Source organism: Martes martes (genome assembly GCF_963455335.1).
Source record: "Martes martes genome assembly, chromosome: 8".
NCBI lineage: Eukaryota > Metazoa > Chordata > Mammalia > Carnivora > Mustelidae > Martes > Martes martes.
In genome coordinates, this window is record NC_137895.1 from 101,052,924 (window position 1) to 101,075,552 (window position 22,629).

Genomic DNA, 22,629 nt, shown 5'->3' on the forward strand with positions numbered 1-22,629 from the left:
CCTGCTCCCTCTTACCTATGCTCCTTCTTCCTCTAGGTACTTGGTTTTAATGCTCGTCAGCGAAAAGCCTTTCTTAATGCAATTATGCGATATGGGATGCCTCCTCAGGATGCTTTTACCACCCAGTGGCTTGTGAGAGATCTGCGAGGCAAATCAGAGAAAGAGTTCAAGTAAGTCGAGAGATGGAATGAATAATGTAGAGCAAGAGCTTTTATTCTTTTTTATTCTTTTTTTTAAAGATTTTATTTGAGAGAGAGAGAGGGACAGATAAAAACAGAGAGAGTGAGAGAGAGCAAGGAGCCTGACGCAGGACTCAATCCCAGGACTCTGGGATCATGACCTGATCTGAAGGCAGACGCTTAACTGACTGAGCCACCCAGGTGCCCCAAGCAAGAGCTTTTGATCTCTGGTCACTCCATGGTGTGAGTCCAGGCTGTGCAGGGGAATTGGCAGCTTCCTCTGTTGAAGTTGGCAGGAGTAGCTGTTACTAATAGCATTCTTTGTGCTGGTAGCTTCTCTGGAGGAGAACCTAGGGCATGCTGTAGGGTCTGGAGAACTGGTCTTCAGTGCAGTGGCAGGCTTTATGTCAAGATGGAGCCAGAGTTGTTGTCTAGGATAAGTGGGAAAGATCTCATCTAGGAGTTGGCCTGATTGCTGTTTAACTCATTCCTTGCTTCTTTTCTACAGGGCTTATGTATCTCTTTTCATGAGACATTTATGTGAGCCAGGAGCAGATGGGGCTGAGACCTTTGCTGATGGTGTCCCCCGAGAAGGCCTGTCTCGCCAGCATGTCCTTACTAGGATTGGTGTCATGTCCTTGATTCGAAAAAAGGTGAGCCCTGAGCCTCTCTGCCGTGTTCAGTTTCTAGGGGAAACTAGAGGGCCAACAGGAAAGGAGCCCAGAGCTGGAATCGGGTCTTCACCTTCTTGTCCCATTGCTACAGGTTCAGGAGTTTGAACATGTCAATGGGCGCTGGAGCATGCCTGAACTTGCTGAAGTAGAAGAAAACAAGAAAATGTCCCAGCCAGGGTCTCCTTCTCCAAAGACTCCTACACCCTCCACTCCGGGAGATACACAACCCAATACCCCTGCACCTGCCCCACCTGCTGGTAAGTTTGCCTGGATTGTCCTTTTCTGTCCTTGCCAGTGCTTTTTCTGCTCTCCTGTTCTCAGCTCTGACAGGGGAGTCTGGCAGGACACACAGCAGTCTCCCTCTCAGTTTAGGAGAGCCGTCCTAAGAGTAGGGCTGGCTCTTAAAGGCACGAGAGGACAATTTAAGATGAGACCATCTGAGAAGGCATGATCTTCTCTCTGATCTAGAACCTTCTTCCTAATTAATTGTCTTCTATTGGTCTGCAGAGGATGGGATAAAAATAGAGGAGAATAGCCTCAAAGAAGAAGAGAGTGCAGAAGGAGAAAAGGAGGTTAAGTCTGCAGCCCCAGAGGCCACTGTTGAGGTAAGAGCTGGGGTGACTGGGTGCCATACCAAAGATGAATGGGTAAGCCTATTCATCCTTTCAGTTGCTGGCCTATCTGCCTCAACTTCTGTATTTTTTCCTTTGAAGTGTACACAACCCCCTGCCCCTGCCTCAGAGGATGAAAAAGTCCTTGTTGAACCTCCTGAGGGAGAGGAGAAAGTAGAAAAGGCAGAGGTGAAGGAGAGAACAGAGGAACCGATGGAAACAGAGCCCAAAGGTATCCACATTTTCAAGTTATTGCATCCAGATCCCTGTGAAACTCCTAGACTTCTAGCTGGGCTAAGGAGTTGTCAGGAGGAAGTGATACACTGGAGAATCCTGCACCCCTGATTTTTTTTTTTAAAGATTTATTTGTTTATTTGACAGAGATCACAAGTAGACAGAGAGGCAGGCAGAGACAGAGAGAGAGGGAAGCAGCATCTCTGCTGAGCAGAGAGCCCGATGCGGGGCTTGATCCCAAGACCCTGGGATCATGACCTGAGCTGAAGGCAGAGGCTTTAACCCACTGAGCCACCCAGGTGCCCCGCACTCCTGATTTTAAATTGAGGGGTTTAATCCCTTAAGACATCTTTCAGGACATTTTTCATTGAGATTTAGGGTTAAGACCGTTCCAGTTGCCTAAGATGTGGGGTGGAGAAGAACATCCTTCTTTTTTTTTTTTCTTCAAGATTTTATTTTTAAGTAACCTCTGCGCCCATGTTGGGGTTCGAACTTAAAACCCTGAGATGAAGAGTCACGTGTTCTACCTACTGAGCCAGCCAGGCACCCCAGACCCTTCTTTATACACTCTCAATGCCATCTGTTCCCTCCAGGTGTTGCTGACGTGGAGAAGGTAGAGGAGAAGTCAGCAGTAGATCTGACCCCCATTGTGGTAGAGGACAAAGGTGGGTTTTTGGAGAAGCTGATTGTGATTAAAAACGATTCTAAAATTAGATGCAAGGACTTTATCTCTGGGACACCACCCCCCCGACTTCTCCCCTTCCACACCCCAAGAGCTATTTTATCCCAAGTTAAAAGACTCCCATCTGTCCCTTCATATGATTATTAAGGGCCAGTGGCGCCTTTTTCTGGGTTTGAGAAATACTTGTGTGGAGAGAGGGTGGAGGTGGCTGGATACTGAGAGCGTAGAATGCTATGGGTAAGGGCCATGGTGCTATGCTTCTGCCTGGAGCTGACTTTTTTCCCCCTGCATATCCGTAGAAGAGAAGAAAGAAGAAGAAGAGAAAAAAGAGGTGATGCTTCAGAATGGAGAGACCCCCAAGGACCTGAATGATGAGAAGCAGAAGAAAAATATAAAACAGCGTTTCATGTTCAACATCGCAGATGGTGGTTTTACTGGTATGACAGCGAGGGGCCAACTGGGGTTAGAGGGTTCTGAAGTGAAATTAGGGTTCTAGTCTGCAGCCAAGGTACAAAGTCTTCATCTCTACCAGATGAAGGGGCTGCCAAGTTGGTTGCACATTCTCTTGCCTCTGTGTTAGAAAGCCAGAGGCATGCTCCTAAGATGGCATCTGTGAGGGATGCCTGGGTGGCTCAGTGGATTAATAAACCTCTGCCTTCCGCTCAGGTCATGATCTCAGCGTCCTGGGACCGAGCCCCACATTGGGCTCTTTGCTCCGCAGGGAGCTTGCTCTGCCCTCCCCCACTGCCTCTCTCTGCCTGCCTCTCTGCCTACTTGTGATCTCTGTCTGTCAAATAAATAAGTAAAATCTTAAAAAAAAAAAAAAAAAAAGATGGCATCTGTGGGGGCAGGAATAAATAGCTTTTGGAATTCTTACAGATATTGCCTTTCTTTTTCTCCCCAACCTTCCCCAAATTCCTCCTCAGAGTTACACTCCCTTTGGCAGAATGAGGAGCGGGCAGCCACTGTCACCAAGAAGACTTATGAGATCTGGCATCGGCGGCATGACTACTGGCTGCTGGCTGGCATTATAAAGTATCCTTTGCCTGAGTCTGGGCTGAGGTTCTTGGTGAAGGGCTCTGACGGTACTACTGTGTGAGGTTCTTCCCTGGCTTGTTTTGTTTTTCCTGAACAACTTTCTAATAGCCATGGCTATGCCCGGTGGCAGGACATCCAGAATGACCCACGCTATGCTATCCTCAATGAACCTTTCAAGGGTGAAATGAATCGTGGCAATTTCTTAGAGATCAAGAATAAGTTTCTAGCCCGAAGGTTCAAGGTGAGCAGGATGGGGAGGAATATGGTGTTGAAGTGACAGCCTTTGAAGTGCAGAAGGGACTATAGAGGAGAGAGTCTGTTCATGCAGAGGTGCTGTTTAGTGTCTGCTCCTGCGTATTTGACTTAACTCTTGGTATTCTGTGAGAGGCTTTGCTCCCAAGTATCTTAAATATTAGAAATCAAGACATGAAGAGGTGCCTGGCTGGCTTAGTCTGGAGAGCATGACACCCTTGATCTCAGGGTTGTGAGTTTGAGCCCCGTGTTGGGGGTAGAGATTAAATAAAATAAATAAATAAATATAAAAAAGAAAAGAAATCAAGACATACAGAGTTGAAAATTAACCAGCTCTTTAAGGGTGGAAGATGACCATGCCTAATGAACGAGACAGGTGAAGGGGCACCTGGCTGGCTCAGTAGAGCATGTGACTCTGGATCTCAGGGTTGTGAGTGTGAACCCCACACTGGACATGGAGCCTACTTAAAAATAAATAACTGAAACCTAATAAACGACACAACCGTGCAGTGGGTGTGTGAGGGGACCCCCGTAGGTTAGTGTGTTCAGGATAGATACAGAGGTGGGATTGAATTGGATCTCTGAAGAGGGAGGGCTGTTGTGGGCTAGTGGTACTTTTTTCTGGGTTTGAGAGCCCCTGTGTGGATAAAGGGTAGGGTGGATGCAAAGAGGAGATACAAAGGTAGAGCTTCAGTCTCAGAATCACCAGGGTTAGTAAACCCAGGACTTGAGGGGAGTCTCAGTCTGGAATTCAGCAAATGCATGTTGAGGGCAGCTTGGGTGCAGACCATCAAAGTGGGATACCATGAAGACAAGACATGTGAGATTTAAGCTGAGTGTCACTGGGGGAATAAGAAATGTACATCATGTGCCAAGCAGTGAGTAGCATAAGGATATAAAGACAAAGAAGGCATGGTGCCTGTTGTCAAGGAGCTTTTGGTTTAAGGTAGAGGCAAATGTGTGAGCAAATGCGTACCACTCTGTGAATTAGGAGAGATCCATATGGGAGTTCTCCAAGGGGAATTTGGGGAGCCTGGAGAGAGCTCCCAAATGGCTTCATGGAGAAGATGGCATTGGAATGAACTTTTGATTAATGTCCTAGAGATCGCTGGATAGAAGCAGAAGGTAGTTTGAACCAACAGGTTTAAGCAGGGCAAAGGCCTAAGGGCAACAGAGCTTAGGGTGTTTGGAAGCAGCTGGTAGCCCAGTTGGGCTGTAGAAAACACTAGTGTTAGGTGATGGTGGCAGGTAAATTAGAGAGTGCAGTAAGGGCTAGAGGTTAGTAGGTAGGTTTTTGACACCAGATAAGTGTTTGGACTTTACCTTACAACCACGGGAAATGGAACAGAACACTCATGAGATTATAGAACTATGCTATGGTCAAAAGAGGTAGTAAGGGCTGGCCTGTGATGCTGGTTTTAGAAAATGAAAAGGTTAAGGTAAAGGAGACAAAATACCAACTAATTGATAAGATTTACTGCTGTGTTGTAGAGTCAGCAAACCTTTTCTGTTAAAGGGCCAGATCATAACTCTTTCAAGCTTTGTGGGACACATATGTTGGAAATACTCTGTCATAGTGTGCAAGCAGATACAGGTTCTAAATGAAGAAGTATGAATGTGTTCCAATAAAACTTTTATTTGTTGACAAGAAAATTTGAACTTCATATATTTTTTGTAAAGTGTCACAAACCATTTTTATTTTTTACCATCCATTTAAAAATATAAAAAAAAACAACAACCCAAAACATTCTTAGCTCTTGGGCTATACAAAAACAGATGGTGGGCCGAATTTGGCCCATAGGCCATAATTTACGGACTACTGACTTAATGGATTTGAGATATAAAACTAAACTTCTGAGCCCAAGTCACTGAAAAAAATTATTATTGGCAGATCAGGGAAGTGAGGAGAGGGAGCAGTATGTAGAAAAGAGTAAGTTCAATTTTAGAATAGTCTTAACTAATATCCTCCCACTGCCTTCCCCCCCACACCATAAACAAGTGGGATCAAAGAGTGATCAACCACATGAGTGGGATCAGAACACTCAGTGCTTGAAATACAGGTTCAGAAAGCATCAGATCCTTTGCACAGAGGGGCTGGCTGAACTGGGAGAGGAGAAATCACTTAAGGGAGTGCTTTAAAAGAACAGCAGCAAGACAAGGGCTGATGGTCCTGGAGAAGGTTCATAGTTTGGGACAGGAAGAGGCAGTTGGTGAAGGAGACAGGGTATGTAGATTGAAAGTAGATGCTTGGTCAGTCTGGTGAGAAATTACTCTGCTCGATGCAGCACGTCTTGTGCAGAAACAACAGCCCATTATTCTCATACTGTCCTATTTCCTGACCCCTAATGGCTTTATTGTCTTTAAGAAGCAGTGGATGGATACTTGAGCAAATTAAGTCTTATAACTTCTGAATCAACATTCTGTCTCTTGGAATATATTGCAAAGAACCTTTTACATAGCTCCGTCAGGTGACATGTGTAAGTGTTCATTGCAGTATGATTTTGGGGGGGTGGGGCCCAGAGGTACCCTAGATGTTTGCCTGGGACATCAACGGGGAGTGTGGCTGGGTAGAATGTGGATTCACATCATGGAGCATTTTAAGCAACATAAGGAATGAAATAGATGTGTTAGAACAACATAAATTGAATGTTCTGAAAAGATCTGAAGTGGGGAAAGGAGTAAGAGGCTTTTTATGTGTACAGAACAACATTCTGTAAGTTAGAAATGTGCACACGAAACAAAACTCCGTCTTCAAGAACATTTGCACAAAGCCACACAGTAGGTATAGTAGAAGCATTGTCTGTTGGAGAAAGGAAGGACCAGGAGTGAGATAATGGAAACAAAAGAAAAGCAACAGAAGTACTTTTAAAAAGTGAACCAACTCAAATGATACGATGTGGTAGGTAAATCCATAAGACGGATTACCACGCAACCGTAAAAATCATCTTTTATGAAGGGCAGTTATAACAAAGTTTTTAATACGGAACTTAGAGTGAAAACACAACAGGTATGTAGAGTGATCTCAGCTACATAAAAAATCTAGATGCAAGGGAAAACCTCAATATGTTAACAGTATCTCTGGGAGGTACAATTACTTCTGATAATAATTTTTTATACGATCTATTTTCTAGACTGAAATTTTAATCATTTTTGTATAAGCGAGTCCATAAAGGGCAGAGTTTTAAAAACATAAACTTGCAAATGGGAGTCAACAAAGTAAAGTGATGTTGAAGGGCTCGGGTGTGGGGGAACCTTCGGTAGGGTTCTTCATAGATTGGGAGAGACCCATCAGAAATAAGCAAAGCAAGTGTCAGTGCAACTCCCCTCTCCTCTCCATCCTTCTCCAGCTCTTAGAACAAGCCCTGGTGATCGAGGAACAGCTGCGTCGGGCAGCTTACCTGAACATGTCAGAGGACCCCTCTCACCCCTCCATGGCCCTAAACACGCGCTTTGCTGAGGTGGAGTGTTTGGCGGAGAGTCACCAGCATCTGTCCAAGGAGTCAATGGCAGGAAACAAGCCAGCCAATGCGGTCCTGCACAAAGGTAGCCAGTGGCTCCCCTGCCTCCTGCTGACTCAGCCTTCCTCTGCTACCCGTCCCCAACACACAGTTACTCCTGATTTCCAAACCTCCTTCAGAGCCCCTGTGTGGGCGCTTAGGATGTGCTGGGGATCTTTGCCTTCTTCCTTGGAAGCTAATGTCTTAGAGGCAATCGAAGACAGTTGTTCTTTGCCTCTTTTAACTCTATTATTCAAGTTCTTGGAGATGGAAAGCAAAGCAGAATAATACAGTGCTATCTGGGATACTGTAGAGGTAACTTCTGGTAACTTCAGATCCTATCAAATTCTAGACCCCTTTCAACATTTCTAATTAAATGCTGAGGGTGGGTGGAGGGTGAAATGAGAAAAAGAAGTCTGGTTCAGAGGAAGGAGAAGAGAGCTCCGAAAGCAAAGACGGTGAGAACAGGGAACAATGGAAATCTCTCAAGGAGGGGAGAAAATAGAGACCGTAGGGAGCAAGGTACAGTGAGGGTAACACTGCATAGCATCATGGACAGTTGGAACTGTAACAGGAGGAGTAGGAATTTGAGTGTGGCCGAGGCAGGTCAGGTGACTCAGTGGCCAAAAAATACTGCAGCACTCCAGCACATCACTTGCTGGGTCAGTGGGAAGTAACGAGGGGCTGGGTTCTCTCCGTAAGGAGGATCTCAGCCTTGACCACCACAGCTCACCACCTGTTTTTTTTTCCCCCTCTGTGCAGTTCTGAAACAGCTAGAAGAACTGCTGAGTGACATGAAAGCCGATGTGACTCGACTCCCAGCTACTATTGCCCGGATTCCCCCAGTTGCCGTGAGGCTACAGATGTCAGAGCGTAACATCCTCAGCCGTTTGGCAAACCGAGCACCTGAACCTACTCCACAGCAGGTAGACCCTTTTCTTCTGGCTGGCTTTCAGCAAAGCCATTTTGGGACTTGCAACTTTGCTCTCTGCCCCGAATTGAGTTTCTTACACTGGTGGGGTCTTACCAGGGAGTTCTCCTGGGATTGGGCGGTTTCCTGTGGTTTGGGATTCTGACTTCCTTGGCTCTTTTTCCCTACAGGTGGCCCAGCAGCAGTGAAGATTGGGATCAATGATACCACCTCCACCGCTGAGCAGTGACCTTCCTCATTTTCCCTTGCCCAGCTTCTCCCCTGGGGCCTGAGAGACCCTCTCCTTCCTTCTGCCCCATCATCCGTGTTGTAAAGGAACAGCCCCCAGCACACTGGGGAAGGGGAGGGAGCGAGGGGCAGCGGTGCCCTTCCTGCTGGAGAGACGTGCAGCAGTAGCGCCGGCGCCATCTGCAGGGAGCTGGCGGGCTGGCCTTCTTCTGGGCCCTGGCTTCTCCCCACTGTAACGCCTGTTACACACAAACTGTTGTGGGTTCCCGCCAGGCTTGAAGAAAATGATCTGAATTTCTTCTTCCTTTTGGTTTTATTTTGTTGGTTTATTTTGTGTTTTCTTTTCTCCTTTTTTGGGGTATTCAGAGTGGGCCGGGCCCCTGGGCGAGACACAGCTACCTCTGTTGGCATCTTTTTAATACCAGGAACCCAGCGGCTCCAGCCACTGAGCAGCTAGAATGAAATAAAGTTGGAAAAAAAAAAAAAAAAGGAAAAGAACCAAAAGCATAAAAAACCACAGCAAATTTCTTGATGAAAATTGAAAATAAAAGTTTCCTTGTATTTTAGTGCTCTGGTTCAGTGTGGGTGTAGGTGCAGGTGGGTGAGTGTGTATGACAGCAGCGCTGGGGAATGTGTATCTGAAAACGAAGGGGGTTACCTTCTGTTCCAGTGCCCTACAGAGGAGCCATGTTGTATGTGCACATGTCTTGCGTGCTCTGGACCAAGGGTCCCGCCTCACTGGAAAGTGAGGAGCTCCAAAACTACGCCTGGGTGCATACCTGTACCACTGTTTAATGGCTTTGTGACCTGAGGAAGTTAGCTTATCTGGGCTGTAGATTTCTCATAAAATAGCCCTTCCTTATAGAGTTGTGAAGATAGAACTAGTAATGTGCTTGGAAAAGTTTTTAAAAGCTACTGAGCACTGCCTTAGTGCTGATTTGAAGGAAGGCTGGAGTTGTTCGTTAGCTTGTGTGAAATTAGGACACAGGAGGTCTTCCTCCAGCCTCTAGGGATGGGAAACCAGGCAGAGACCTTACTTGATGGGCTGAGCAGGGGTCTGTAGGGTCGAAGAAGCGGGTTCCCTAATGAAAGGGTTAGGAGGAGGAGAATGGCCTGGGATTCCATGATCCTGAGACTAGATGTAGGGTGGAGCATGTCAGGAGGAAGGCCGCGATCTTAGGTACCAGTTTATCCCGCTGAAGTCTGCAGTGAGGCAAGAAGCCAAACGCTTTCCGGGACGGGCGGGGAAGCTGAAAACGGTTGCGTCGTGGTTGCTTTCTCCGCCCTCGGGGAGTGAGTGAAGCGGTCCGTCCCCCAATCCCCAGCGTCCCACCGGCCAGCCAAGCGCCCGTCACCAATGAGCGTTCGTTCCGGGTTTGCGGCCGCTTAAAAGCGACCGGAAGAGGCGGGGCGCGAGGTGAGCGCGCGTCTGTGCGCCTGCGTGAAACGTTTCCTCGGCGGTGGTGTCCGAACCCTAACCTCGGCGTGCACGTGGAGTGTTGCGCCGCTTACTGAGTGGGTGTCTCGTGTCTGGACCCTATTTCAGGTGAGCCGAGGCTTTGGGTGGGCGTGGAAGAAGTCGGGGACGGGTGTCTGCACCGATCCAGGCCGGGGCGTTGGAAGGCCGACGCAGTGCAAATGGCGTGGGACCCAAGGGCCGGCTGGAGCGTGGAGTGGAGCTTTGGTCATACCATGAGGGGCATCGGGGGGTGCTGAGTCGAGGTTCGAAGCGCTTCTCTTTCCCATTCTAATACGCTGAGTCTGCGGTGTCCGTTCTCCTTTCCCACACGCGCGACTCTATCCTCTTCCATTTTTCTCTTGTCCAGTACTATGGGGCGCAAGTTGGACCCTACGAAGAAGGAGAAGCGCGGGCCGGGCCGTAAGGCCCGGAAACAGAAGGGTGCTGAGACCGAACTGGCAAGGTTCTTACCTGCAGGTAAGGGTTAGGCGTGCCCTCCCAGCCGCTCCCCCACCCCGACGTTCTCCAGGTTTTGCACCATTGTTTCATCTGTATCACATGCCCCTCCGTTTTTAGTTTCTGTGTACACTTTATTATGTTCGAGTGGAATTTTCTTTGAATGAGGTATAAGATTATACATTTGAAGAGAAACCAGAGTATATTGTATGAGTTACTAGAAAGTAAGTATGAATGGAGGCGCCGGGATGGTTCCGTGGGTTAAGCATCTCACTTTTGATTTCACCTCAGGTCATGACCTCAGGGTCCTGAGATTGAGTCCCTCTCTCACTCCCACTCCATGGGGAGTCGGCTTAAGATTCTCCCTCTACTCACCCAACACCTGCTCACTCTGTCTCAAAAAAATAAAGAATTTTTAATTAAAGAGATACTTAAGTATTGGGGTGCCTGAGTGGCTCAGTGGGTTAAAGCTTCTGCCTTTGGCTCAGGTCATGATCCCAGGGTCCTGGGATCGAGCCCCACATCAGGCTCTCTGCTCAGTGGGGAGCCTGCTTCCCCCCCCCTGCCTGCCTCTCTGCCTATTTGTGATCTATGTCTCAAATAAATAAATAAAAATCTTAAAAAAAAACCTTAAGTATGAATGAAACATTCACTGTCATCAGCACTTAGAAATTAGGGACAATGTAGCAGAGACCCAAATACCCATGCAAGGAGAGGTGCAGTTTAACACTGAAGGAGGTTAGTGGAGGATCTACACAGAGTTTGAAAAGTTTTTTTATTTGAGAGAGCACAAGCCAGGGGGAGGGGCAGAGGGAGAGGGAGAAGCAGGCTTCTTGCTGATCAGGGAGCCGGATGTGGGGCTCCATCCCAGGACCCCAGGATCATGACCCGAGTCACCCAGGTGCTGGAGTTTAAAAATATTTTAATCTGGGTTTTGGAAGATGGCTGACATTTTAGTAAGTGGAATTTGGGAAGGGAACAGACCAGTCACCATCACCAGCATTGTGGAGGAGGAGGGCAGGGGAAGACACAGATGTGGTTCCCATATGCTGAATAGTCTACTGCATGGAAGGCTGGGTGGGAGAGAAGAGTGGACAGGTAGTTTGTCTTGGGCATTAGATAGAAGATGCAGGTTTTTGAGATACTAGAAAGTGTTAGGCACTGGGCACCTGGGTGGCTCATGGGTTAAGCATTGGACTCTTTATATGGGCTCGGGTCATGATCTCAGGGTTGTGGGATCAAGCTCTGTATTGGGCTCTGCACTCTGTGGGAAGTCTGCTTGAGGATTCTCTCCCTCTGCCCCTCCCCCTGCTTGTGCACACTCTTACTCTAAAATATAAATCTTTTTTTTTTTTTTTTAAAGATTTTATTTATTTATTTGACAGACAGAGATCACAAGTAGGCAGCGAGGCAGGCAGAGAGAGGAAGAAGCAGGCTCCCTGCTGAGCAGAGAGCCCGACGCGGGGCTCGATCCCAGGAACCTGAGATCATGACCTGAGCCGAAAGCAGAGGCTTTAACCCACTGAGCCACCCAGGCGCCCCTAAAATATAAATCTTTTAAAAAAAGTGTTAGGCATTATACTGAACCCTTTGGACTCATTATGTCACCTCATTCTCTTGGTGCTCTGTGAGAGAGACATTGTTAAGGAAATAAATGCTCAGAGGTTAAAACTTGGCCATGTAAGTGACAGGGCTGAGATTTGATAAGCTTTTTATTTCTTGGAGAATGTATGGAAAACAGCAGTTACAAAGGTAAAAATCTGTAGTTGGTTACTGATTAAGTTGAGAGCAAAGGAAAGCAGAAGAAAAAACAATTTTGTTTGTTATGGAAATCCATTTATTATAGACTTAGCAGTGTTTGAAATGGTGGAAGTTCTGCTGGTCTTTGAATTCCTTCAGTCTTCTGATGGCAGAGTTGACTGCTGCAGCAAAAGTGGTGGGGTAGGTCCAGGCACCGCTGGCTCCTGTCTTTTTGCAGGATCCACAGTGCGAGATACCCATAGCTCAGTAGGCAATGGCGTCTTTTTTTCTTTTTCTTTCTTTTTTTTTTTTTTTTTTAAAGATTTTATTTACTTATTTTAGAATGCAAGAGGGGAGCACAGAAAGAAAGGGACAGAGAGAATCCTCAAGCAGACTCCCTACCAAGTGCGTGGAACCCAGTGCAGGGCTCAGTCCCATGACCCTGAGATCACTACCCGATCCAAAATCAAGAGTCGGATGCCCAACCGACTGAGTCACCCAGGTGCCCACCATAGCTCAGTCGTTGCATTTTGGTTTTGCTACAGAAGGAGCAAGTGTATCTGGCATGCTGGGTTATTTCAGTTTGTCTTCACCATTTTCCTGAGGGAGGAATCCTAACGGATCCCATATTTACCAACCCATCACCGATTCAGACCTTCTTGGTGGGTTTAGCCATGTTGCTGCCAGCCAGGTCCAAGGCCAGAGAGAAAAGATGAATTTTGAGTCTCTGTCATTTTTGTTTTTAAGATTTTATTTATTTACTTGACAGAGATCACAAGTAGGCAGAGAGACAGGCAGAGAGAGAGAGAGAGAGAGAGAGAGGAGGAAGCAGATTCCCTGCTGAGCAGAGAGCCCGATGCGGGGCTCGATCCCAGGACCCTGGGATCATGACCTGAGCCGAAGGCAGAGGCTTTAACCCACTGAGCCACCCAGGTGCCCCTGAGTCTCTGTTGTTACCAGGATTATAGTATTGCTGTTTATTGAAATCAGAAGTCTGGAGGGAGGCCCAGTTCGGATTTGGTTGATGAACAACCACATAGTGAGCATCTCCTGTACACTTCTTATTCAGCTCCTTGTAAAGCTCTGTGGAGCAAGTTATAATCTACTTCTTTTAATTAGTATATTAATTCTTTCTCCACTTTTCTTTTCTAATGTTCTTTTTCATTTTCCTTGTGATGTACTGTTTGCTCTTTTTTTTTTTTTTTTAACACAGCTGGGGATGATAATTCCAAGAGGCTGTCTAGTCGTGCTCGAAAAAGGTGAGTGTTGATGTCCAGACTTCCGTAGATTAAATTGGTATTGCTCATCTTTAGTCACGTAGTCACATGTGTTCATACTGATGGGAGGGGCTTTTTGGGGACTCTCTCATTTCTGTGGCAGAGCCTAGAGGTATGTTCCATTTTCTAACTCCTTATATTTTTTTAGGGCAGCCAAGAGGAGGTTGGGCTCTGCTGAAGCCCTTGAGACACATAAATTCCCTGAGGCCAAACCATTGCCTGGAAAACTACCCAAAGGTCAGTGAATATAGGAGATGTGTGCTCCATGAGGAATCTTCTGGGTCCTGGGTAGGGAAGGGCTTGCTGAGCATTTCTGGAGTGAAAGAAGCAGCCAGAGGACATTTTTAAGGGTAGAATACAGTATAGGCTCCATCAATGTGTGTGTGTGGCTGCCATCAGTCCAGAATTCTTTAAACCCTTAGGAATCTCTGGAGGAGCTGTCCAGACACCTGGTAAGAAGGGAGCCCAGTTCTTTCTTCATGCTACTCAAGGCAGGAAGCGTCCAGCACCAACCCTCAGCAGTGAGGAGGAAGAGGAGGAGGAAGAACCTGAAGAGGATGGTGTGCTGAACCAAGGGGACCTCTGGGGCTCCGAGGACAGTGATGCCGATATGATAGATGACTACGGCACTGGTTCCAACTCGGAGGACGAGGATGAAGGTGAAGAGGTGAGGTTTAGCTCTCAGGGTATTCAGGAAGGGATCCTTGCCATTTAGTGTTTCCAGGTCCTTGAGATTATCCCTCAGTGACAAGGATAAGCTGAGCAGAGAAAAGGGGTTTTTGTCTTCTGCCACTGTTTTCTTGTCACCTGTGTTGGCTCAGTGTACACACAAGAGTAGAAAAACTGTGGGCGAGAGCATTTTGAAATCCAGGACGCTCAGTGTTGGTGAGGACCTAGTCAGGTGGATACTTGAGTGCCCTGCTGAGGGGAATAGAAATGTGCACACGTTTTTTAATGAAGCGTCTGCTGTCAGAACCTTAGAGAGTTTCTTCCTTTTGACGTAGTAATTCTGTTTCAGAAGACAATCCAGAATGTGGACAGAGATTTATTTACTGAGGTATAAGAAGTTAGGGGCACCGGGTTGGCTCAGTCGATAGAGCACGCAACTCTTGATCTTGGGGTTGTACGTTTGAGCCCCACGTTGCATGTAGAGATTACTTAAAAAAAAAAGTTATTTTAGGGGCGCTGGGGTGGCTTAGTGGGTTAAAGCCTCTGCCTTCGGCTCAGGTCCTTGTCCTGGGGTCCTGGGATCGAGCCCCGCATCCGGCTCTCTGCTCAGCGAGGAGCCTGCTTCCTCCTCTCTCTCTGCCTGCCTCTCTGCCTACTTGTGATCTCTGTCTGTCAAATAAATAAATAAAACCTTTTAAAAAAAAAGCTATTTTAAGTATTAACATACAATTAGCATATGAGTATGTTAGAAAAACTTAGGCAAGGGGCACCTGGGTGGCTCAGTTGGTTAGGCATCTGCCTTTGGCTTGGGTCATGATCCCAGGGTCCTGTCCCACATCCGGGTCCTTGATCAGTGGGGAGTGTGCTTCTCCCTCTGCCTGCCCCTCCCCTGGCTTGTGCATGCTTGCACGTAGTCTCTTTCTCTGACAGATAAACCAGTAAATAAGATCTTAAAAAAAAAAAAAAAGAAAGAAAAGCTCAGGTGATACAAGGTTGTAACAGATGAAAGGGAAGTTCCCATTTGCACCCTTTCTCCCAGTCTGCCTTTTCTCCACAGAATTGCTCTTAATAAGATTTGCAGGCACCCTGTAATGCCCAAAACTCTGGAAACAGCCAAAGTAACAAATACGCCCAAGTAAATTATAATTCCTTTCCACACTAAGTCAATATTTGGCCATCGTGTCTATGAAAATGCTGGTAATCTGTGAATGAGAAAAGGCAGGAAACAAACTTGAAAACACATCACAATTTTATTTTTTTTTAAAGCTTTTTAAAAGATTATTTATTTATTTATTTGACAGACATAGATCTGGGATTGAGTCCTGTGTCAGGCTTCCTGCTCAGTGGGGGAGTTTGCTTCTCCCTCCACCCCTGCTCATGCATGTGTGCTCTCTCTTTCGCGCTCTCTCTCTCTCTTACTCTCGAATAAATAAAATAGTCATTTGAGATAGAGACTGTGCACGTGTGTGCAAGCAGGAGGAGGGGCAGAGGGAGAGAAGCAGACTTCCCACTGAGTGTGGAGCCCATTGCAGGGCTCCATCTCACAACCCTGAGATCGTGACCTGAGCTGACATTGAGTCAGCTGCTCAACGGATCGAGCCACCCAGGCGCCCCACGTTCTGAACTTTTTAATGGGAAACGAACTACATAAAAGAGTAGAAGAGTTGGGACGCCTGGGTGGCTCAGTGGGTTAAAGCCTCTGCCTTCGGCTCAGGCCGTGATCCCAGGGTGCTGGGATCGAGCCCCACATCGGGCTGGGCTCTCTGCTCAGCAGGGAGCCTGCTTCCCTCTCTCTGCCTGCCTCTCTGCCTACTTGTGATCTTTGTCAAATAAATAAAATCTTAAAAAAAAAAAAGTAGAGTTTTTTTTTTTTTAAGGTTTTATTTATTTGACAGAGCGAGAGATCACAAGTAGGCAGAGAGGCAGGCAGAGAGAGAGAGCCCCGCCAAGCAGAGAGCCCGATGCCAGGCTCGATCCCAGGAACCTGAGATCGTGACCTGAGCTGACAGCAGAGGTTTAACCCACTGAGCCACCCAGGCACCCAAGAGTAGAAGAGTTTTTATGAAAGCCTTGAATCTGTTACTTAGTTTCAACAATGGTCAATATTTTGCCAGTCTTATATTTGTTTCTTTAGGTTCCATACTTCTAAGGGTGTTACTTTTGCCTTCAGGAAACAATAAAACACAGAGAATTCTACCTGGGAGGGTGGAAGGGCAGGTTTTGCATTACTAGCCCCTTGTCTTCTTTTTTCAGCTGCTGCCTATTGAGAGGGCTGCTCGGAAGCAAAAGGCCCAGGAAGCTGTGGCTGGGTAAGTTTTGGAAACTCTTAGGGTGGAGACCAGGCAGCAGCTGGGATGAAGAAATTGAGGGGGGAGCCAGTGTCTGTTTTCATCTGTGAATCACTGTTTCTGAACCTGTTTTTAGGGGCCAGTGGAGTGAGGAGGAGACTGAGGAGGAGGAGGAGGAAGAGGAGAAAGGGTCTCCTGAGTCAGGCCCCCAGAAGGATGACGAGACAGATGGGGGCTTACAGATCAATGTGGATGTGGAGGAGACCTTTGTGCTGCCCCCTGCTGGGGAGATGGAGCAGGATATCCTTCCAGCAGGGTGAAGGGTAGGGAGCAGGTGCTTGGGAGAGCGTATTTCCAGGCCCTGGGACATCTTGAAACAGTTCCTTAACACATCCACATGCCCAGGCTCCAGATTTGCAACGAATTCACAAGCGCATCCAGGATATAGTAGGAGTGCTGCGTGATTTTGGGACTCAGCGGGAGGAGGGTCGGTCTCGTTCTGAGTATCTGCACCGGCTTCAGAAGGATCTAGCTACTTACTACTCCTATGGAGACTTCCTCCTTGGCAAGCTCATGGACCTCTTCCCTCTGTCTGAGGTACTGAATTGCTAATCTAATGCCCTTTCTGCTTTTCTTTTCTCACCTTCTTTATTTGACACTGTTTGAGTCAGCCTCCTTACTCTTGTCATCCGGCTGAGCTCCTTGATCAGCCTGACTTGCTCGCTGCCATTTTGCTTTCCCAGCTGGTGGAGTTCTTAGAAGCTAATGAGGTACCTCGGCCCATCACCCTCAGGACCAATACCTTGAAAACCCGGCGCCGAGACCTTGCTCAGGTGAGGGATAGATTTTGAGATTTGTTTATCTCAGGGAGGTGTTGACTTCTAACCCTGGAGATACCCCTATCTCACTTTGACGGCGAGGGGGATGAGGGGTGGAGTGGGGTCTTAGTAAGCGTTCTTGGTACAGGGATGATTTAGAGGCAGACCCAGGAAGGCCTAGTGTCATGTTGGATTTATCTGGCTTGGGCCCAGGATGACCACTGTGAAGTGGGAAACTTGTCTCTTCAGCCTGTGCTCTCTGTGACAGGGTTGAGACACTGTTTCAGGATAAAATTTCTGCTGCCTCAGAACAAAATGGGAGTTGTCTGCCTTTTAAATCACTGAGGAGCTGGTAAAACTACGATTTCTGCCCCCAGAAAAAGACATGACACATAGGCACAAACAGTATTTTCAACTCATCGTTTCCAAGGGTTCAGGGACTCCATGTTAAAGACTGCCTACTATTCTTTCTCTCTTTTTTTAAAGATTTTATTTATTTGACACAGAGAGAGATCACAAGTAGGCAGAGAGGCAGGCAGAGAGAGAGGAAGGGAAGCAGGCTCCCTGCCAAGCAGAGAGCCCAGTGCAGGGCTTGATCCCAGGACTCTGAGATCACGACCTGAGCAGAAGACAGAGGCTTTAACCCACTGAGCCACCCAGGCTCCTCTGCCTGCTCTTCTGTGCTCAGTGGTGTGGCCTGTGTGTAGTCTTTCTCTGGGTGCGAAGTTGACCTACGTGCTTCTGATTTTTCATGTGCTGTAGCCAGCGATGTTACATTATAAGATGGTAAGGGGGCTGAGCCTATTCGAAAATCAGAGTTCAATTCCAAGAAACAGAAGGATGGGAGCTGGTAGTCTGCTCCATTGGGATAGAGTTCAGACATTGGGTTAGAGCCTGAGGCAAAGGGAGAGGACATCAGAGGATGGTATGGGTGAGGCTGTGGTCCAAGAGTCTGTGATGATTGTGTTGTACCTGTAAGCTCTGGGAGTTTGATGCCACGGGCCTCAGTAGAACCACATTTTCATATTCCCACCTGTTTTCTGGGTATAGGAGCCTGCAAGGTTTTAAAATCTTAATCTTTCTTATGTTCAGGCACTGATTAACCGTGGAGTTAACCTGGACCCCCTGGGCAAGTGGTCAAAGACTGGACTGGTGGTGTATGATTCTTCTGTGCCCATTGGTAAGTATTCTCTGCCCGGTGGCCTTTCTGCCCCTGCCCTTGTCCCAGCATGTCACAGATGGGTCGTCCTCCACAGGTGCTACCCCCGAGTACCTGGCTGGGCACTATATGCTTCAGGGAGCCTCCAGTATGCTGCCAGTCATGGCCTTAGCGCCCCAGGAGCACGAGCGGATCCTGGACATGTGTTGTGCCCCTGGAGGAAAGACCAGCTACATAGGTATGAGGTGGGCAGGCAGGGGTAGGAGCCATCTGGCTGTCTGCTTCTGGAAGTAAATGGTGTCGCTGACTCTCTAGTGCTCAGGAAAACCATGCAGAGCAGCTCAGAGTGGTGAGGAATGCATGCTATGGAGTCGGCCTGGGTTTCAGCCCCATGTGCCACCAACTGTCCATATGGCCTCAGACAAGCCCCTGATCTTACTGTCTGTAAAATGGGGTAGCAGCTGTGCTTCAAAGAAGTAAGTTAGTCTGTGGGACCAAAAAGATGCTCAGTAACAATGAAAAACCCCAGCGGCAGTCCTGCTCATCAGCGGGTGCAGGTCGACAGACCTGTACAGTAGACAGTGGGGAGGCAGTTTATTGGGAGTAAAGTGGCCTCGAAGAGGTGAGAATTCAGCTGTGGGTTCTTGGGCTGGAAGGTGGCTGGCAGGCATGAGGCAGAGGAGCTGGCTGGTGAGCTCTGTGCCTCGCTCCCTTCAGCCCAGTTGATGAAGAACACAGGTGTGATTCTTGCCAATGATGCCAATGCCGAGCGGCTCAAGAGTGTCGTGGGTAATCTGCACCGGTTGGGAGTCACCAACACCATCATCAGCCACTACGACGGGCGCCAGTTCCCCAAGGTGTGGCCCCCCTCTGTGCGTCTTCCTGCTTCCTGACCTCTCGGTGTTTAGACTTCCCCCTAGGAAGTAATGGTGCGGTGCAGATTGCCAAAAACACTTAACCTACCCTTTTCTCCCAGGTGGTGGGGGGCTTTGACCGAGTCCTTTTGGATGCTCCCTGTAGTGGCACTGGGGTCATCTCCAAAGACCCAGCTGTGAAGACTAACAAGGTGAGGAGTTGGGAGGTGGGGCCCAGAGTGGGGGTGGGGACAGCTGAGAGGTCTGCTGGGCCTTCCGGAGCTGGAAGGAGAGTTGGAGGAGCACGCTGAGCAGTTAATAGCTCACATCTTCTCCTGAGGCTGTCTTTTTGAAATCTTGACACCCTCGCATCGGTCTCTCCTTGGGACAGGATGAGAAGGACATCTTGCGCTGTGCTCACCTTCAGAAGGAGTTGCTCTTGAGTGCCATTGACTCTGTCAATGCCATGTCCAAGACGGGAGGCTACCTAGTCTACTGCACCTGCTCCATCATGGTGAGGCCTCTGTTGTGGTGGAGCTGAGGGGACGGGGCTAGAGGGTGTTTGCCCCTTAGAGCTCCCTTCAGCTCCAGCTCTGCTTTTCCTTCTCTTCCTGCCTCCCCCACGTACTCAGGTGGAAGAGAACGAGTGGGTAGTAGACTATGCCCTGAAAAAGAGGAACGTGCGGTTGGTGCCCACGGGTCTAGACTTTGGCCAGGAGGGTTTTACTCGCTTTCGAGAAAGGCGCTTCCACCCCACCCTGCGTTCTACCCGCCGTTTCTACCCTCACACCCACAACATGGATGGTTTCTTCATTGCTAAGTTCAAGAAATTCTCTAATTCTGTCCCCCAATCCCAAACAGGTAAGCGATCTGCTCTTTCTGCCCTTCATCACCACCTTTGCCCTTTCTACCTTTCAGGAGGCATATGACTGCAGGGAAGGGAGGGACTTGCACCTCGCTTATCCCACCTTTGCATGCTTGGATGAGAGGCTTCTTTCATCCCAATTAGAATCGTTCCTGAGCCTGGACCCCATTTGAGTGTATGTGAAAGTACTTGTGCAGATGGGGATCTTTTGCTTGATTCTGCCAAGTGGCTGCAGTCTTTCAGCACTAAATGCATTCCCAGTGTAGTTGTGGTTTGTTTTTCCTGCTTGGCCGAGGGCTGCCTTCCTGGTAACAGACCTCTGCTGGTCCAGCATTGTCAGGGTTGGCCCAAGACTCCTCGGAACCATCAGCAGTTCTCAGCCCATCACACTAATTGCAAATCTTTTTCTCAGCCATCTTGAGTCTGGCCTAGATCTCAGGAATGGTGGGGTTTTCTGGAACAGGCTTGGTGGTTCAGCATGCTGGGATAGAACCCTAGGTTTAGTTGGAAGAAGGAGAGGCGAGTTTCTCTGAATACAGACTGTGACTTACTGAGGTGATTTCTTTTTTTTAAGTTTATTCAAGTCATCTCCCAATGTGGGGCTTGAATTCATGACCTTGAGATCAAGAGTCACATGCTCTTTGAACTGAGCCAGTCTGACACCCTGATATTCTTTTCTTTATAAATAATGTTCCTCACTAGAGTCACATCTGAATGTTAAGAGAAACCTTAAGAAGTGACAAAATTTGCTATAACTTCTTTTTTCCACCATAACTTTAAAAGTACGTATTTAATGTTCTTTCTCATTTGTGCCTTCCTAGCCTGTTTCTAGTTGCTTTGTGTGACTTATCAAAATCGCTGCATCTCATCAAAATCCACATGAAAAACAAAAAAATCCTATTTTTTTAAAGATTTTATTTATTTATTTGACAGAGAGATCACAAGTAGGCAGAGAGGCAGGCAGAGAGAGGGGGAAGCAGGCTCCCTGCTGAGCAGAGAGCCCGATGTGGGCCTCGATCCCAGGACCCTGAGATCATGACCTGAGCCGAAGGCAGAGGCTTTAACCCACTGAACCACCCAGGCGCCCCAAAAATCCTTTCTTTAATTAAAAAAGACAAAAGCCCAGCACTTCACATTTATTCAGGATTTACCTCCTCAGAGTCTCCTGTGACCTGCTCTCCTTAAGGGGACACAGCTTCCTCTGGAACCTTGCCCAAGGATGAATAATGATTTCTTCTTTCTCTTTTTTTTAATCCCTTTTTCTTTATTATGAGGTTCAAATGTGACTTGAGTAAAGGCCAGGTGATACCAAGTAATTGAAATCTAGGTGGTCTGCTTTGAGGTGCTATCCCGCCTACATGGGCGCCTTTGGCTGACAGTAGTCAGGCAGTTTCCTTATCTTAGACCACAGCTTACTTCCTCCACTAATGATCAAATCCCAGTGATGACGTCCATTTTCTTAAACCACATGTTTAATTTTAACCCAGGGAATTCTGGAGCTTCCACCCCTGCAAACCTAGACTTGCCTGAGGTGAAAGGTCAGGTGATCCCCAAGCCTGAGGGCAGCAGCCAGCCTGCCAAGAAGGCAAGAGTGGCTGTGAACGCAAAGCAGCAGTTGCAGAAACGGAAACATCCCAAGAAGGCCTCTTTCCAGAAGCAGAATGGCATCTCCAAAGGGACAGACTCAGGATTGTCCACTGTATCTTGTGACACAAAGTTCCAAGCTCCTTCCAAGGCCCAAGACAGTAGCCAGCCAGCTCCAGAAGCTGAAGTGATGAAGGGACCAAAGGTGACTAAGAAACTAAAGCAAAAGTCAGCTACCGTGCTGTCCTCCAAGAAAGTTGCCTTCCAGAAACAGAATGGTCCTCTTAAGGGCACCAACAACAAAGTGCCTGTACTATCCCTTTCCAAGACCCAGGCCACTGTCAAGCCTGAGGACTGTGATCCGCCCCTTCGAAACACCAAAGGGGCTGAGAAGGTAAAGCAGCAGTTGCCTTCCAAGAGAGCTGCCTTCCAGAAACAGAATGGCACCCCCGAGGGACCTGAGTCTTCCACCATGTCCCTCCTTGGTTCCAGCCGGCCCCCACCAGCAAAGAGGAGGAAATCTCAGTCCAGAGGCAGCAGTCGTGCAGTGTTGTCTTAGATGAATGGTTGAAACTAGACTGGGATGGCTCACTGCTGTTGGCACTGGGTTGGAACTTTTTACCTCTGTGAGGTTGGCATCCCCACTGTGCATATGAAATCTAATACACGTTTTATAATCTCTGGTCACTGTGTGTTTTTTGAGGGGACTGGATACTCGCTTTGCTGCTTTAAAGGTAGTGGTGGGAGGGTGGGATAGGGCCCCCTTTGACGAGAGGAAACAGTGTGGTATCCTGAGAAATCCGTTTCAGGCTCCTGGGCTCCCTTGGTCTCCTCAGGGTCCCAAGTCTGGAGAGTCCTGGAGTCGGAGTTTAGGGTGTTTGGACTCTGGGGGCCACAGGAGGGCAGTAGGGGTGTAGGGAGGATGGGCATCCTGCCACTAGAACCCATGGAATAGTGAAGGACCTGGATTTTATTTCTGTCACCCTGTCTTGGGGGCATGGACCGGGTCCGCTCAGTCTCAGACCCGGAAAAGTCCGGGTGCCGGCCTCCAACTGAACCTTTAATTGGCTTCCTCTCTGCCCCGCTCCGCCCCCTGACCTCTGCCCCTTCCGTCGGGCCATCTGATTGGTTCCC

At 48.0% G+C, this 22,629-nt stretch overlaps 2 protein-coding genes across 11 annotated transcripts in view; both read left to right on the forward strand.

Moving 5' to 3' along the window:
- CHD4 (chromodomain helicase DNA binding protein 4) overlaps positions 1-8,887 on the forward strand; it is a 31,064-nt gene extending 22,177 nt beyond the window's left edge. For 7 of the 9 annotated variants that reach the window (XM_080810889.1, XM_080810894.1, XM_080810895.1 and 4 more), the window contains 12 exons: positions 37-170; positions 688-832; positions 945-1,110; positions 1,361-1,458; positions 1,567-1,696; positions 2,292-2,363; positions 2,680-2,817; positions 3,307-3,415; positions 3,527-3,659; positions 7,018-7,213; positions 7,930-8,093; positions 8,269-8,887. In XM_080810889.1, coding sequence (XP_080667015.1) covers positions 37-170; positions 688-832; positions 945-1,110; positions 1,361-1,458; positions 1,567-1,696; positions 2,292-2,363; positions 2,680-2,817; positions 3,307-3,415; positions 3,527-3,659; positions 7,018-7,213; positions 7,930-8,093; positions 8,269-8,286 — 1,503 coding nt within the window. In that variant the 3' untranslated portion in view covers positions 8,287-8,887. Of the gene's footprint in view, positions 1-36; positions 171-687; positions 833-944; positions 1,111-1,360; positions 1,459-1,566; positions 1,697-2,291; positions 2,364-2,679; positions 2,818-3,306; positions 3,416-3,526; positions 3,660-7,017; positions 7,217-7,929; positions 8,094-8,268 lie in introns of all 9 variants that reach the window. The other 2 variants (XM_080810890.1, XM_080810892.1) reach the window with 1 other exon arrangement.
- An 853-nt stretch (positions 8,888-9,740) lies between these two features.
- Positions 9,741-22,178, forward strand: NOP2 (NOP2 nucleolar protein). 2 transcript variants are annotated; one of them, XM_080812398.1, is made up of 16 exons: positions 9,741-9,872; positions 10,153-10,262; positions 13,195-13,240; positions 13,407-13,495; positions 13,681-13,925; positions 16,181-16,236; positions 16,352-16,515; positions 16,613-16,812; positions 16,959-17,048; positions 18,126-18,213; positions 18,290-18,430; positions 18,910-19,049; positions 19,169-19,258; positions 19,438-19,560; positions 19,679-19,907; positions 21,399-22,178. In XM_080812398.1, the coding sequence occupies exons 2-16, from the start codon at positions 10,157-10,159 to the stop codon at positions 22,052-22,054; spliced, it is 2,463 nt and encodes an 820-aa protein (XP_080668524.1). In that variant the 5' UTR covers positions 9,741-9,872; positions 10,153-10,156; the 3' UTR covers positions 22,055-22,178. The 2 variants fall into 2 exon arrangements, with proteins under 2 accessions (XP_080668524.1, XP_080668525.1); XM_080812399.1 differs by having other exon boundaries at positions 9,768-9,872; positions 13,750-13,925.
- The last annotated feature ends 451 nt before the right edge of the window (positions 22,179-22,629 follow it).